The following is a 14,230-nucleotide window of genomic DNA, read 5'->3' as shown; positions in this document are numbered from 1 at the left end:
TTGGAAGGCAAACCCAGGGGTTTGATGTTTGGTTGTTGAATTTCTGACAGTCTCCCAGAGTATTTTCAACCCAAGGTAAAATTTCATAAAGAGCTTATGTTTTAAATTGTCTCTCTGTAAAGTACATTTGGATGAAATTTCATTTTCTCTGAACCTTCCTTTCTTTCCTGTGTGGATCTAATGAACTTGAAATTTCAAACTCATTGAGGTAGGGGTGGTATATAATATTATATTTGGGCTTTAAATCAATACATTTCCAGATATTGGTGTTTCTTAATGGGCCACCCTATAGAAGGCATGAAGTCATAGAATCCTAATAATTATCTAAACCAACTATCAATTTTGTAACTAGAGAATGTGACATACCAGAAGGTGAAATGTCTCACCCAGAGCCATATAATGACAGAAGCAGGGACTTAATCTACCACTCTGGCAACAAGTCCAGAGTTCTTACCTCTCTGGTGGCCAAAAAGGGGACAGTATTTTGAAATTTTGACAAAAAAAAAAAAGTCCGCATTTTTTAAATTAAATTTTTAAATTTAATTTAATTCTTTAAATCCAAAGACAAATCTATCTGCTTCTACAGAGAAGAGGGAAAGGTAAGGGAGGGATCAAAGGACAGTGAATAAATGAATGGGGAAGAGAGCCATTCAGTTGTTCCTAATTTTAACAGCTATTCAGATCCCACAAAGAGCTCAGAGTTTGGAGTTTTGCCTTCCATGACTGCAGCAGGACCATGTATTTAACCTCGAAAATGGGAAGAAGAGGTTCTGCTTTACTCAGTCAGTGATATTGCATCAACCAATCCCTGCAGCTTCCTCGTGCATCCGCCTGGAGTCACAGGGTGTTTCCTGCTGAATCTGAGTGTCTCCTCCTAGCCACATCAGCCCCTCAAATCTTTCCTTCTGGGCCTTTCCCAGAAATAAGTTCTTGGTGGAAGCTATAAAACATCAGCTCCTCCAAACAGATCAACTCCGTGGCTGCTACCAGAGGCCAAGGCACTTGGCAGGTAAGACTCATTAACTTTAATCTTTCCTGATTTCTGCAAAGTTGATGATGAAATTTCCTAAAGGCTTCTCAGAAAGCTTGGTACTGCATTTGGACTTGTCTTCACTGGGTATTTTCTGATGCCAGATTTGGCTGCCACCATGGCAGTTCATCCTTATTTGGTATAAGGGAGAATGTGATTAAATCCACTGTGGGGCAAGCCAGCTTTTCTGAGTCTGAAAACAGTCATAGAAAAATAAACTTTTAGGTCTGGAGGGTACCACAGACCTCTCATCCACCCTCTTTAGAAACTGAAGCCTAAGAGATAACACAGAGAGTTGGGGATAAATAGTAACAGAATGATGCTCCGTATGGTGTTCTTGAGACTAGTGTGATATCCTGTGACATTCTAAACTAGAGTGAAAATTTTGCAGTGTTTTAAGGGTTCCCTAAGTCCGGGCTCTCAAATCTTTATCTTGTTTCCAGCATCGCATGCCTGCTATTTCCAGCATATCTGAACATCTAGTTATCCCTGAATGTCTAGTCCCAGGTGTCTTCAATACCCTTGTGGACACCCGAATCTCAATCAGACATATGAATTGCAGCAATATTAGTTGGGCTTCACTTTGGGAGAATGGAGTGGTTGAATTATACTGTGTTTTATGTGATTGGGTGTTCCAAACCCTGTGGCTGAGGTGGGGGATTATTTCTTCTAAAGAGATCTTGATAAGAATTTTTCCTCACTATTTTCCTCTCATTCCTGGAGCTGCTCAAGGGGTGATGGTGGTGTTTGTTGGTCTTCCTACTGGCTCATCCCACCACCCTCAACAGAGCTCTTGTCACTCATGGAAAAGTATCCCACTGATTCCTTCCCTTCTCAGTCTTTTCCTGCAGCCCCTCTTGGTGACTTCTCAGCAAATCTGAAAGCCTTTCTCTGGAAGGCCTTGGTACTCAGGGTGTGGTCTGCAGACCAGCAGCATCAACATCACCTGGGATCCTGTTGGAAGTACAGGCTCTCGGGCCCCTTCTATGACCTTCTGAGCTAGAATTTGCATTTAATAAGGTCTCCAGGTGATTAGTAGTCACAGTAAGATGTGGACTAAGGGACCATCACCACCCTCACCCTCTGCACCCTCCAGATGCTGAACTTCTTCTCTGTCCCAGGAGTTTCATTCATTCAGCATATACCCAACACCTATTATGTACCAAGAGTAGGCTTGGGCATGGGAAAAAACAAAAGTAAATAAGACATAGCCCTTGAGGAGCTTATAGTCTAATAGGGGAGACAGACATGAAAACAGTGATATGTGATGTGAGTAGAGTACTAGGGGAGGACAGGAAGATGAATGACCTAACCTTGCCCGGAGAAATCTGCTACACTTCACAGAGAAGGTGGCATCTAGCCTGACTGTTGAAGAATGAATAGTTCATCGGGCAGAGAGGGCTCTTCATAAGAGAGTGTGAGTTGAGGCAAGGAATTGTGGACCAGCTGGCCATTAGAGAGGCAGAGGCTGTGACTCTGTTTCCAGATAATGCTTCATGTCACAGGGAAGCCTCCAGGCTTCCAAAGGACTTGGGAAATGATTTCTTCACTGAGCCTGATGATAAGAATGTGGATAAATATCCAAACATCACAGAAGCCTCTTGTTGACCTCTTACACTCTGAAGCCCCACGTCCTCCACCCTCTGCCCTGCTTGGCTCTGGGTACAGACAGTGTCCCTCCAGTCATCCAAAGATCCTCCAGGATCTTTTAGCACACCCTTTTTTCCAGTGCAGTGGCATGAACTTGCGTTTGCCTGGCTCTGCTTTCTGTCCTACATCCTTCCTTCACGCGCACCAGGGAAGTTGGCCAAGACATGGAAAATAATTTGACTTTGGTCTTGAGGTCCCTTCCCTACTTCCCAGTGAGGGGAGTATAAAGGGGGTTCCAGGGAAAGGAGAAGAGAAATGAGCATCCAAGTTGTTTTTCCTGTTCAGATTTCTCAACTGTCATGTCTTCGGCTATGATATTTTTCTTCCTCAGTCTATCTCAGATGATGCCCTTTTTCATAGACTAACATTTTACTTTTTGTTTTTAATTTATTACTAGTCATGGAAAGAGTGGTGTAATGAATACTTGTGTGGCCATCAGGCCTCTTTAAAAATCAATGACTTGGTTGTTGCCAGCGGCTAGGGGAAGAGGGAAAAGGGAGTTGGTCTTCAGTGGGTATAGAGTTTCAGTTTTGCAAGATGAAACAGTTCTAGAGATCTGTTTAAAACAGTGTGAATATGGGCAACCCTCTCGGGTCCCCTCCCTCTTGGGGAGCTTTGTACTCTAAACTTTACTATCACTCAATAAACCTTGCCTTTGCTGCCCACCAAAAAAAAAAAAAAACCAGTGTGAATATACTGGCCACTACTGTACTGGATGGTTAAAAATGGTTAAGATCGTAAATTTTTTTTTTTTTTTTTTTTTAAAACCTTCCTCCTTTTTTTTTTTTTTTTAAAGATTTTTTTTTTTATTTATTTATTTGAGAGAGAGAGAATGAGAGAGAGCAAGCACAGGAGAGGGGGGAGGGTCAGAGGGAGAAGCAGACTCCCTGCCGAGCAGGGAGCCTGATGCGGGACTCGATCCAGGGACTCCAGGATCATGACCTGAGCCGAAGGCAGTCGCTTAACCAACTGAGCCACCCAGGCGCCCTAAGATCGTAAATTTTATGCTATGTGTTTTTACCAGAATTTTAAAAAATATATGATACTTTTTTACTCCAAATCCATCATTTTTGTGTGCCTGAAAGGGCAGATTTCTGCTGGCTCAATGGTCCTCTCGAGTCACAAAGAGGAGGACTACGGTTCTACTTGGGGTCATAGAAGTGTAAGACAGGATCCCACTGAGGGCCAAGCCATTTGAGAACTCCTTTTGGAAAAAAACAAAAGTGCCAAGGAGAATCTTGGCCAGAAAGGTATTTATTCATACCTTGCCTTTTTTCTAGAATTAGCTTACAAAAAGTATATTCAACAAGATAAAAGTTGGTAGGGGAATCATAGAAGGACAGGGAAAGATTGGAGGAGTGTTAGACCAAAATTACCTGGTCTAGATACACAGTTCTCTTCTGGGCTGGCCTAATTCAAAGGGAGAGTATCTGGAGGGTGTCCAGAAGACCACCTGGGTGGCCCCTCAGGCAAAGCTCCAGAACCACAATTTCTCTTAGGGAGCTTCAAGTAGATATGGAGGGGGCAGCCAATCTGAGATGTTTTCCCTGGTGTGATTCTGGAGTCTAACCAGTGAATGCACACAGAGGGGAGAACCTGTGTCCACTTGTAAAACCTAAGAGGCCTGTCAGGAGTATGGTCTAAACACAGCATCATTCCATCTGTATGCCATGGGCTCGTCCCTGGGCTGAAGCTAGAATGTCCTCAAAAGATATTTTGGTTCTACTCCACCAAACCTCATGAACACTCTAAGCCCTAAAGCCCCTCATCAGCAAACAAAGTTGCATGAATTTTAGTCCGATGACTTAGGTTTAGGGTTAAAGCTCACAATGAAGGGGTTAATCTAAGAGCTAGAATCTCTCCAGGTAGCTGGAGACAAGCTATGGGCTCCAGCGAGCCCTGAGCTTTGTCACAACTTCCATTCCTGTGCTCCCATCAAATTGGCTCTTTGAGGAAGGGGGAAGCCCCTGCTGATTTCTGAAGGGAGGAGCTGAGTGTCTGCTTCCCAGTCACACTCCCCTGATGCAATATATCCTCAAGGGAAGGAGGGAGGGGAACTCCAAAGCTGTGTTCCAGGTTTGGTAATAGCATTTCTCACACCTGTGACCAGACAGGTGTGGGACCTCAGGTCACAGGCTGTCGGGGCAGAATCAGACTTCCTGGGTCACTTGGTCTGACTCCCTCACTTGGCAGGTCAGGGGCCCAGAGATGTTAGGTAACCTGCCCAATGTCACAGAGCTAGTTATAGCAAATGCAGAAGTACAACTCAGGACCTCCTGACCCCAAAGCCTGAGTTCTTTCCCTTCTAGCACTGCCTCTTTCCACATCTGCCAGTCCCTGGCATGGGTCTGCACAGATGGTAGATGCTGACTTAGTTACTGTACTTTCCCCTTCTCTGCTCCAATGTGAGGGCATCTGCTGTTCCCTGGGCCGTCTCTGCTTTACCATCCCCTTTCTGTGACTCAGTCCCTCCCATGGGAGCTCTATAAGGCTCACACATGATTCTGGGTCTCGTTTCAGCAATGCGGGTCCTTCTCCACCTCCCAGCCCTTTTAGCTTCCCTGACCTTGCTCCAGGCTGCAGTGTTGGCCACAAATGGTAAGTGTCTCCCTGTATGGTTTCCTGGGGCTGCTGTAACAAAGGACCACAGACTGGGTGTTGTAAGACAATAGAAATTTAGGGGCGCCTGGGTGGCTCAGTTGGTTAAGTGGTCGACTCTTGATTTCAGCTCAGGTCATGATCTCGGGGTCCTGGGATTGAGCCCCACATCGGGCTCCACTCTCAATGGGGAGTCCGCTTCAGGATTCTCTCTCCCTCTCTCTCTGGCCCTCCCCCCACCTCTGGAATAAATAAATCAATCTTAAAAAAAAAAAAAAAAGACAACAGAAATTTATTTTTCAACAGTTCGGGAGGTTAGAAGTCCAAAATCAAGGTGTCAGCAGAGTCCTGTTCCTCTGAAGCCTCTAGAGAAGAATCCTTCCTTCCCTCTTCTTAGCTTCTGGTGCTCCAGCAAGTCTTGGTACTCCTTGGCTTATAAGCTCTGCCCCTGTCTTAACACACTTCTCTGTGTATCCCGTGTGTCTTCTCCTCTTGCTGTAAGACCACCAGTCACTGGATTTAGAGCCCACCCTAATCCCGTGCCTTTATGACCTCATCTGAATTAATTACATCTGCAAAGAGCCTATTTCCAAATAGGGTCACATTCTGAGGCTCTGGCTGGACAGGTATTTTGGGGGGGATACCATTTAACCCACCAGACTTTCCTTTTTCAGAGAATGCATCCTGCCCCCCATGTTCCAGACCCCAATACAAGTGAAAACAAGAAGAAATCCTACCTCTACCCTATGCCATCCCCTTCTCTACTTCAGGGTCCTGATCAGCTAAGCCCTTTGATGGATTCGCTTAAGCATCTATCTCACCAAGAACCAGAAAAATCCCCACAGCCCAGTAACCCAAGCCAACCTGAATGGTCACCCACCTTAATCCCATCCCTGGGTATTCTAGTGGACTCCCGAGGAGCAATTTTGACATCTTAGCGAGGCTCAGAGAGTATTCTTCCCATTCTGTGCTTTTCCTCCTTGAAGATTCTTGTGAATGTTTCCTAATCTCCATCTTCTACCTGCTCAGATTTGAGGGGTGGGGGTGACGGCCGAGAAAGAGGGAGACAGAAGCAGAGGGTATCTCGAAGGAATGGTGTCAGATATTCTGCTCCTTGCCCCTCCCCCTCCAAGCACAGACCACCACGACTGCTGTCATCTCTGATGCCGTGAGGCAGGTCAAGATCCAAGTCAACAAGGCCTTCCTGGAATCCCGGACCAGGTACGTGAGATGCACACACCGCGTACCTACCTCCCCTCCTGGGCTTTCTGTTAACGACAAGCACATCTGGGCCAGCCCCGACAAGCCAGTGAGCAAAGCAGTTACACAGGCCACGCTACCACCCCCCTACCTCCTTGGCTTATAGTGTGTGGCAAGTAGGAGTAATAGCCCGTAAGTCCTAAAAATCCTCAGCCTGTAAATCACCTTGAAGAGAATGTCTGATCTAATCCTGTAAGTACTTCCTTCCACGTGACGGAATGTTTCCTTGGGTCATGCATTCCAGAGTCTCAGAAAGCTTGTGAGTAGAATTTCTCCATTCATTCAACTAACATTGACTGACTTAAGTCCAGTTGCCTGGAAGCAGAATCTGAGACGTGGATTCATGTGCAGGTGACTTATTAAGAAGTGTCCTCAGGAAAGCTGTGAATGAAGTGAGGGGGCGAGCTGGAGAGGTCAAAGGAAGAAGTTAAGCAAGGATTGGCTCAGTAATCACACAAGAAGGGTGCAGGTGTGAGCCTTCAGCAGCTGCACCTGGGGTGGCTAGGGGCTCAGCACCCCAACCCCATAAAAAGATCCAAGGGTGCTTGGGGACCCCACACGGTACCAGCAGAGTGAGCCACCCTCCAACCACATGTAGGGGCTGGGGTCTCCGAAATAAGCGATGCGCGCTGGGTCCCTGCCCTCAGGACGCCCATCCAGCTAAAGGCAGACAAACAAGAAGAACCATTGTGTTGAGCAAAAAGCAACCTTATTCCTTCCTCTTGCATCCCTTTGTGCTAGAACTGGGTCTTCCTTCCTCCTTGGCCTTTGAATGAACTCTTAAGCAGTCCCATAACTGTTCTGCTGACTTTTAGATGACAATATGTGCTCTGGTCACTTCTAGTTCCAGGAACGGTGTCCTTTCAGGAATTCAAATGTCAGCATAAGGAGACCAAGCCCAGAACTTCTCACCTTCCTCAGCTCAGAGCTGTGTGAGGCTTATCGTGAGAAAGGGAGCACAGTCTGCTCATCCCTCTTTCCTGGGCTCCCCCCTCTCCCCTGAGCACAGGTTTCTGACTCCTTAGGGGTTACGCTAGGGAAGGGAGGAAAGATACCAGAGGACAAGGTCTAAGTCACCTCACAACTTAGTGCCTTGAGGGAGTCAGAGGCTCTTCCCCACCTCGGGCACTTGTCAGCTCTCTCGGAGATTCTGCTGCCTGCTCCCTGACCCAGAGAAGTTTCTGGCCAGTAGCTTACAGCTCCAACCCTTGGCCCAGAAGCATCTGGCTCACTCTCTCACCTCCCCACGCCTCTTGAGTCAGGTCCCTTTTAGGCAGGCTCCAGAAGACGAAAGGCTTTGCCCTGCTGCCTGAGGCTGTATGGACTTTGCCCAGGGCTGCCCTGTCTGGCTCACTCTCTCTCAGGTGCATAGTGCCAGCCACCTTTCCTTGAGGCTCTTTGGGAGGCATCACGCACTGGCCATGACTCTAGGACACACAGTCAGGCCCCCTCTTGAGGCCCTTGCCACCCGAATTAAAGCACAGAGGAAGCCCCATGGTGGCAGCAGGGAAGTGCCTGGGACTTCAGCAGCCATCTCCAAAGGAACATTCTCTCTCCCCCCTTAACTTCAATCCTTGTATAGCCACAAGGTGGGGATAGAGGAAAAGCCACAAAATCAGGGTTCCTCACCTCCTTTGTGAGTTGTGCACGGGGTGACAAGCCCTGCTTTGGGACTCATCCTCCCTGGTTAGTTCTTGGACTCAGGGGCCTCATGGAGACATAAAGAATCACACAGAAACATTTCCTTACATGAACACAAACAATCCAAGGAGTCATGATTTGTGAAAAGAACAATGAGGGAAATACACAGAGCTATGGTTGCTACTCGAGGTCAGGGATCAGGGAAGCCTAATGGAGGATGAGAAGCTGCTAGCCAAGTAGAGAGCCAGGAGGATAGCGTCCCGGGGTCTGGGAGGGGCAAAGGCAAAGGTGCTGAGGCGGGAAAGAGGCTTAGGGGGCTACGAAGGCCAATGCTGGTGGAGGTGGTAGGCAAGGAAGAGCACACACAGGTGAGATAGAGACGTGGGTCCTGAGGGCCATAGAGTCAGAAAGCAGATTAGTGGTTGATGGTTGGGGGGTGGGGCGGGTGGAGGGAGCAGGTGAGGAATTGGAAGTGACTGCTTAATGGGTATGGCGTCCCCTTTGGGGGTGATAAGGATGTTTTGGAACTAGACAGAGGCCGTGAAGGCGCAACATTAGGAGCACGTGTGCAGTAAGCAGATGGATTCATCCATGTCTCGGGGTAAGCCGATGAAAGGCTTTACCATGCAGAGTGGCACGGTCTGCCTTTCCTTCTAAAAAGTTCACTGTCGCAGCTGTGTGGGGAATGGACAGGAGACAGGGAGAAGGACGGGAGCCGGGTCAGGAGGCTGCTGCAGCCGTCCAGATGGGAGGTGATGGTGGCTAGGGTGAGGGTGCACACATGCAGATGGATAGACTTCTTCCCAAACCCTGACTGCTCCCACGGAACACAGCCCTGAGCAAAGTAGGAGGTAAGTCTCCAGGGTGGGGGTGGGGGGTCAGCCTTCAGGCAGGAGAGCCACACAGAGCTCAGGGCAGAGGAGGCGGGAAGGAGCACGGAGAACCTTGCGTGGGACCTTCCAGGCGGAGCCCTACAAGGCCCAGCACCCCACCTTGTTTCTGGGGTGGGGGGCCCTTTGGGTCCTGGCTCATGAGGATGGTGGCGCTGATGCTAACACACGTGAGCGTTTACTCTATGCCCGATGCAGCTCTAGGTGCTTTACGCTCCCTCCTGCCCACAATCCTATGAAGGCTAACTCACCCAATACGAAATAACGTGTTGTTGAGGTCAAAATGATCAAATAGCGTGGTTCAACCTAAGGCTGCTGCCATTATCCTCATTTTATGGATAAGGAAGCTGGGTACAGAGAGGTTGAGTAACTTGCCCAGAGGCGCACAACTAGTAAGTGGCAGCCATCACAACAGGAGTCAAAACAGCCAGGGTTCAAATCTTGTTTCCTGAACTCAAACGCCAGGCCCAGTGCCGGTCGATAGAACTTTCTGTGATGATGCAATGTTCTATATCTGTGCCGTCCAATACAGGAACCACTAACTACACGTGGCCACTGAGCACTTAAAATGTGGCTAGTGCCAGTGAGGAACAGAATTTAACTTAATTTAATTTTAATGAAGTTCCATTTAAATACCCACACGTGGCTCGCGGTTACCACATTGGACAGGGCAGCACTCTGGGCCACTGGGCCACGCTGTCCCTGCCACAGCATCCAAAAGACAGTCTGGTTTCTTTTCTTAGGTTCTTTTATATTGAGGTTGGGGAGGCTGGTCAGGGGTAGGCCTGCTGACTAGAGCCCCGTCATCACAGTTGTCCTTGTGCCTGTCCCACGTGCCCAGGAAGTCCCTCCGCTGAGACACCACACCCCTCACTCTTGAAATAGTTAAGAAGCTGATCCATAGTGACAGCCCAGGTATTGCAGCCAGTGAGCTGTCCCCCAAAAGCAGAGCTGTCTTTGGTGAGAATTGGAGCCACTTCCAAAATTTCGGAGTCTTAGAGCCGTAGACAGCCTCTCACAGAACCCTTCCTCTCCCACCTGAGGAGACTGAGGCACAGGGACGGTGTAGTGGATTCTCACGGACCGGACTTTTCTGACCCCACCTTGTGCTCAGTCACCTCTGTGTTGTCACAAACTTCTTAGGAGCAGGGATTTGGGCTTCTCATTTTACACATGGGAAACTAAGAATAAAAAGGCTGAACATCTTGCCCCCAAAATGGTCCACAAGTGGCAGGAGGCTACCGCCCACATCTAAACAAACTCCACGCTACCTCTAGGGCCAGATGCAGTTGAGGATGTTTCCATGGGAAGAACTACAGGCCCATAGGCTTGTTAGTTCTAGAATTCTCGGTCCACACGGTTTGATGAGATGCCAGCTCCATGGCAGGAGTTCCTCAGTTTGAATCAGTACATCCTGGGCTTGGGTGTTTTCAAATTACCCCCATTGATTCTGATCTGGTCAGCACAGCTACAAGCCTCCGATTCTAATTCAGGAAGCGCTCACCCCATCTGTCCGCCCTTTCTCAGAACCAGAGACACACTGTAGCTTTCTCCTCCCAGAAGAGATTTTCCAGCGGCATCAGGAGGGAAGAGATTTTCCAGCAGCATCAGGAGGGAGACGAGAAAAGAGCACAGGGAGTGCTTGTCTCCTGCATGCTGCCCACACCCCCTGCGGCTCCTGCCCAGACACCCCTTCTACAGGGTCGGAGCTGGAGGGGCCGGGTCATGACTCTCCCCCTGCTCTCCGCCGTAGGCTGAAGACGGCCATGAGCTCCGAGGAGCCCACCTCCCGGCAGCTCTCGGAGTACCTCAAGCATGCCAAAGGCCGGGCGCGCACAGCCATCCGCAACGGGCAGGTGTGGGAGGAGGCCTTAAAGAGACTGAGGCAGCAAGTGGCCGTGACCAATGCCACAGGTACAGAAAACCCGCTGGCCCTCTGATGGCAGGAAGGGGCCATCTCCCTGCAGCAAGGAATAGGAGGCACCCAAAGCTGCGTTCCCTATTAGGAGCACCTCCCGGCAGGGGCCCTCCGGCTGTCCCTTCTCAGAGCCGTGAACCTGCAGAGCGAGGAGGGGCAGAGGGGACAGCTATGCCAGCGTGGGGTGTGTTTTGCCGAGAAAGGAACGCAGGCCCAGCACGGTCACGTTTGCCAGCTCCAAACGAGGGGACATTCATGCTCTTTGTATAATGCCATCTGTAACGCGTCTATCCAGAGGAAGTGCTAAAGTCAATAAACATGGGCTCCCTGTCCCAAACCACAATGCCACCACTACCGCCTATAAAGGAGACATTTAAGCCACCTGTATCAGGGGGATTTACTGGGATTATGTCACAGGAGATGAGATTTCCATCTTGTTTGGGGTAACGTGGAGCTGAAACAATGAGGTAATGGATTGATCGTGACTTCCTCCAACCCCTCCACTTCCTCCCCCCCCCCCCCACCAAATGTCACAGCTCCTGGGGAGGGTCATAGAGGAATGGGTTTGGTCCCGACCGGAGGAAGAGGCTGCAGGTTCTCCCTGGGAAAACATCAAGTCCGGGAAGATAACTGGCCTAGGACATGGGCAAATTCCAGAGTTCCAAAAGAAGGAAATTGGGACAAGGTGGGGAGAAGTAGGGATCACTTTGAGACTCTGAGACTGCAAAGGAGAGGAAGGTTGAATCCCGGCCCCTGCCAACCTTCACAGATGGTCCCCTGCCGAAGCCCCCACAGAGCCAGGTTCCCTTGCCTCTCTTCCATGCAGGCACCGGGATGCATCACAGGCTGCATTAGGAGGTTCGGATGCCTGAAGCCCCCCACTATGTTACTCCTCCTCAGACCACAGTGCCGCTCACTTAAAAATTCCCTAGCCCTTCCCAACCTCTTCCTTATCGAGCTTCCTGCTTGCTTGGTACTTTAGATGTCAGTGAAGCTTTAGAAGAAAAGCAGTCTTATCAAACTTAATTCATACTAACAGGTGCTCAAGCTCTCGGGGACATTTTCATTCTAAAAGAAAGATCTGTTAATTCGAATGACCTGGTAAACAAAGAATCATTAACAATTCTGGGGACTTTCACAATTACTATCTGGGTGGCCTCGGGCCAGTCTCTTGAGTACTGTGGTCTGTTTCTTTTCCGTAAAATGGGAATTAAAATTCTACTTTAATGACTTGTCAGGATTGAACAAGAAACCACCTGAGAATTGCTTCCCTAGAACATGGACATGTACTCCAAGTAATGGAGGTTCACCTCTGGTTTCGGTGTCCTGCCTCCCCCCAGGGCCCCAGAATGGAGAAAGAACTCAGCCGCTTTGGCGTCCCTTCTGTTTCAGACCCCAGTCTGGACTTGACTGCACTGTCTCGGGAGGTGGGCTGTGATGCCCCTGTCCCTGCGGTGAAATGTGACAAGGACAGTCCTTACCGAACCATTACAGGAGACTGTAACAACAGGTGAGTGGGCGCGGGCAGGTGTGCGGGGCAGCCCCTGCCGATCGCCACGCCCAGCCCACCCGCTGCACCCCGCCCGCCGGCCCTGCCCAACCGCAGCCCAGCCAGGCCGAAGCCCCCCTGCCTCACCGGAAGCCGTTCTATTGGAACCCTCCCCGAGCTTCCCCCCCTTCTAACCGGACCGCTGTACCCCAGCGGCAGCGCAGCCCCGCGCCTTCCGGGTGGACGCGGTTCAGAATCCCCACATGTGAGAGGTGTCTCCTCCGCGCCCCCCTTTCCCGCGGGCGGAGGCTCCCACTGCTCCCCCCACCGGTCCCCACGGGCTTTGCCGAGGAGCAGAGCCCGCAGCGGCCGGGCCGAGGCTGAGCGCGGGTCTTGCTCGGTTTCAGGAGGAACCCCGCGCTGGGCGCCGCCAACAGGGCGCTGGCGCGCTGGCTGCCCGCCGAGTACGAGGACAGGCTCTCCCTGCCCTTCGGGTGGACGCCGGGCAGGACGCGGAACGGCTTCCCCCTCCCGCTGGTGAGGGCGGGCCCGGGGTGGGCGCGAGCCGCGAGCAGGAGGGGGCGGGAGGGCCGTCGGGGGCAGGGGATGCGCCCCCAAACACACGTGGAAAGGCAGGAGAAAGAGGTGGGAAGGCGGAGGGCGAGGCGGGGCCGCAGCGGCGGACGTGGAGATTTGGACCGCCTCCCCGGCCGTGTTCCCCAAAGTGCCACTAGAGGGCAGCAGAGCCCGGAGTCCGGCCACGCGGGGGCGAGTCCGGCGGCCCACAGGCCAGATACCCTGGGGTGTCCCGGGCAGATGGCCTCCCTGCCCCATCCTGCCCGCGCCTACCCCGCCCCCGCCCCTGGGGTGCATCAGCTGTTGTTCGCCTGGAGGTCCTATCTGTTGGCCTCATCTGAGTCGGCAGCGCCTCCCCAGAGCCCCTCTCCTATTTATTGCCAGACACCCGGCCCCTTGCTGCCGCTTACTTGGGGAAGCCTGTCTTTGTTTTCCCTTTCCGTCGTGGAAAGGGCACTGGCCTTTGCAAGCCATCAAGTCACACAGACCCGTGTTCAGTCCCATCCCTACCCCTTTGTAGCTGCAGGACTGCGGGGAATTGGCCTCACCTACAGGATAGGTGTAACGCCACCCGCCTCACAAAATTGTCGTGGGGATTAAATGTACCCGTTATACCCAAGGTACGCAATAAGCTGCAGTTGGATCTGACTCCTCAAAACCCTTTTTCCTCCAATCCTTCCTCCCCTTCTCTCTCGGTCTGCAGGCCCGCGAGGTATCCAACCAGATTGCAGACTACCTGAATGAGGAGGGTGTTCTGGACGCAAACAGGTCCTTGCTCTTCATGCAGTGGGGTCAAATTGTGGACCATGACCTGGACTTTGCCCCCGACACTGAGCTGGGGAGCAGCAAGTGCTCCAAAGCACAGTGTGACAAGTACTGTATCCGGGGAGACAACTGCTTCCCCATCATGGTAGGCCCCTCCGGCTGTCCTGACAAGCCTCCCACCTCCCCGACGGAGCACATATTCCCAGCTGGTCAGCCAGGGCTCAGGATAGATCTCGAATGCTGATTTGAAGGCTTCCCGAACCCCACACGTCCATTCATTCACCATCCATTTATTCCATAAATAGACATTAATTATCGACTCCATGCCAGGCAGTGCACCAAGTGCTGGGGATTTAAAGGTGAATAAGACACCATTCCTTTCCTCAAGGACTGAGAGCCTGTGTGGGAAATGG

General features: G+C 50.8%; 1 protein-coding gene across 1 annotated transcript in view; it reads left to right on the top strand.

Annotated features, from left to right (window-relative positions):
* LPO (lactoperoxidase) overlaps positions 1-14,230 on the top strand; it is a 42,581-nt gene that overhangs the window by 15,731 nt on the left and 12,620 nt on the right. Inside the window, exons 2-7 of the mRNA XM_078066370.1 lie at positions 6,412-6,499; positions 10,823-10,983; positions 12,380-12,497; positions 12,690-12,748; positions 12,862-13,013; positions 13,756-13,962. Of these exons, the coding sequence (XP_077922496.1) occupies positions 6,412-6,499; positions 10,823-10,983; positions 12,380-12,497; positions 12,690-12,748; positions 12,862-13,013; positions 13,756-13,962 (785 nt within the window). The remainder of the gene's footprint in view (positions 1-6,411; positions 6,500-10,822; positions 10,984-12,379; positions 12,498-12,689; positions 12,749-12,861; positions 13,014-13,755; positions 13,963-14,230) is intronic.

Source organism: Halichoerus grypus, chromosome 2 (assembly GCF_964656455.1).
Source record: "Halichoerus grypus chromosome 2, mHalGry1.hap1.1, whole genome shotgun sequence".
NCBI lineage: Eukaryota > Metazoa > Chordata > Mammalia > Carnivora > Phocidae > Halichoerus > Halichoerus grypus.
The sequence above is the reverse complement of the archived record's forward strand: the minus strand, read 5'-3'. Positions and strand labels throughout refer to the sequence as shown.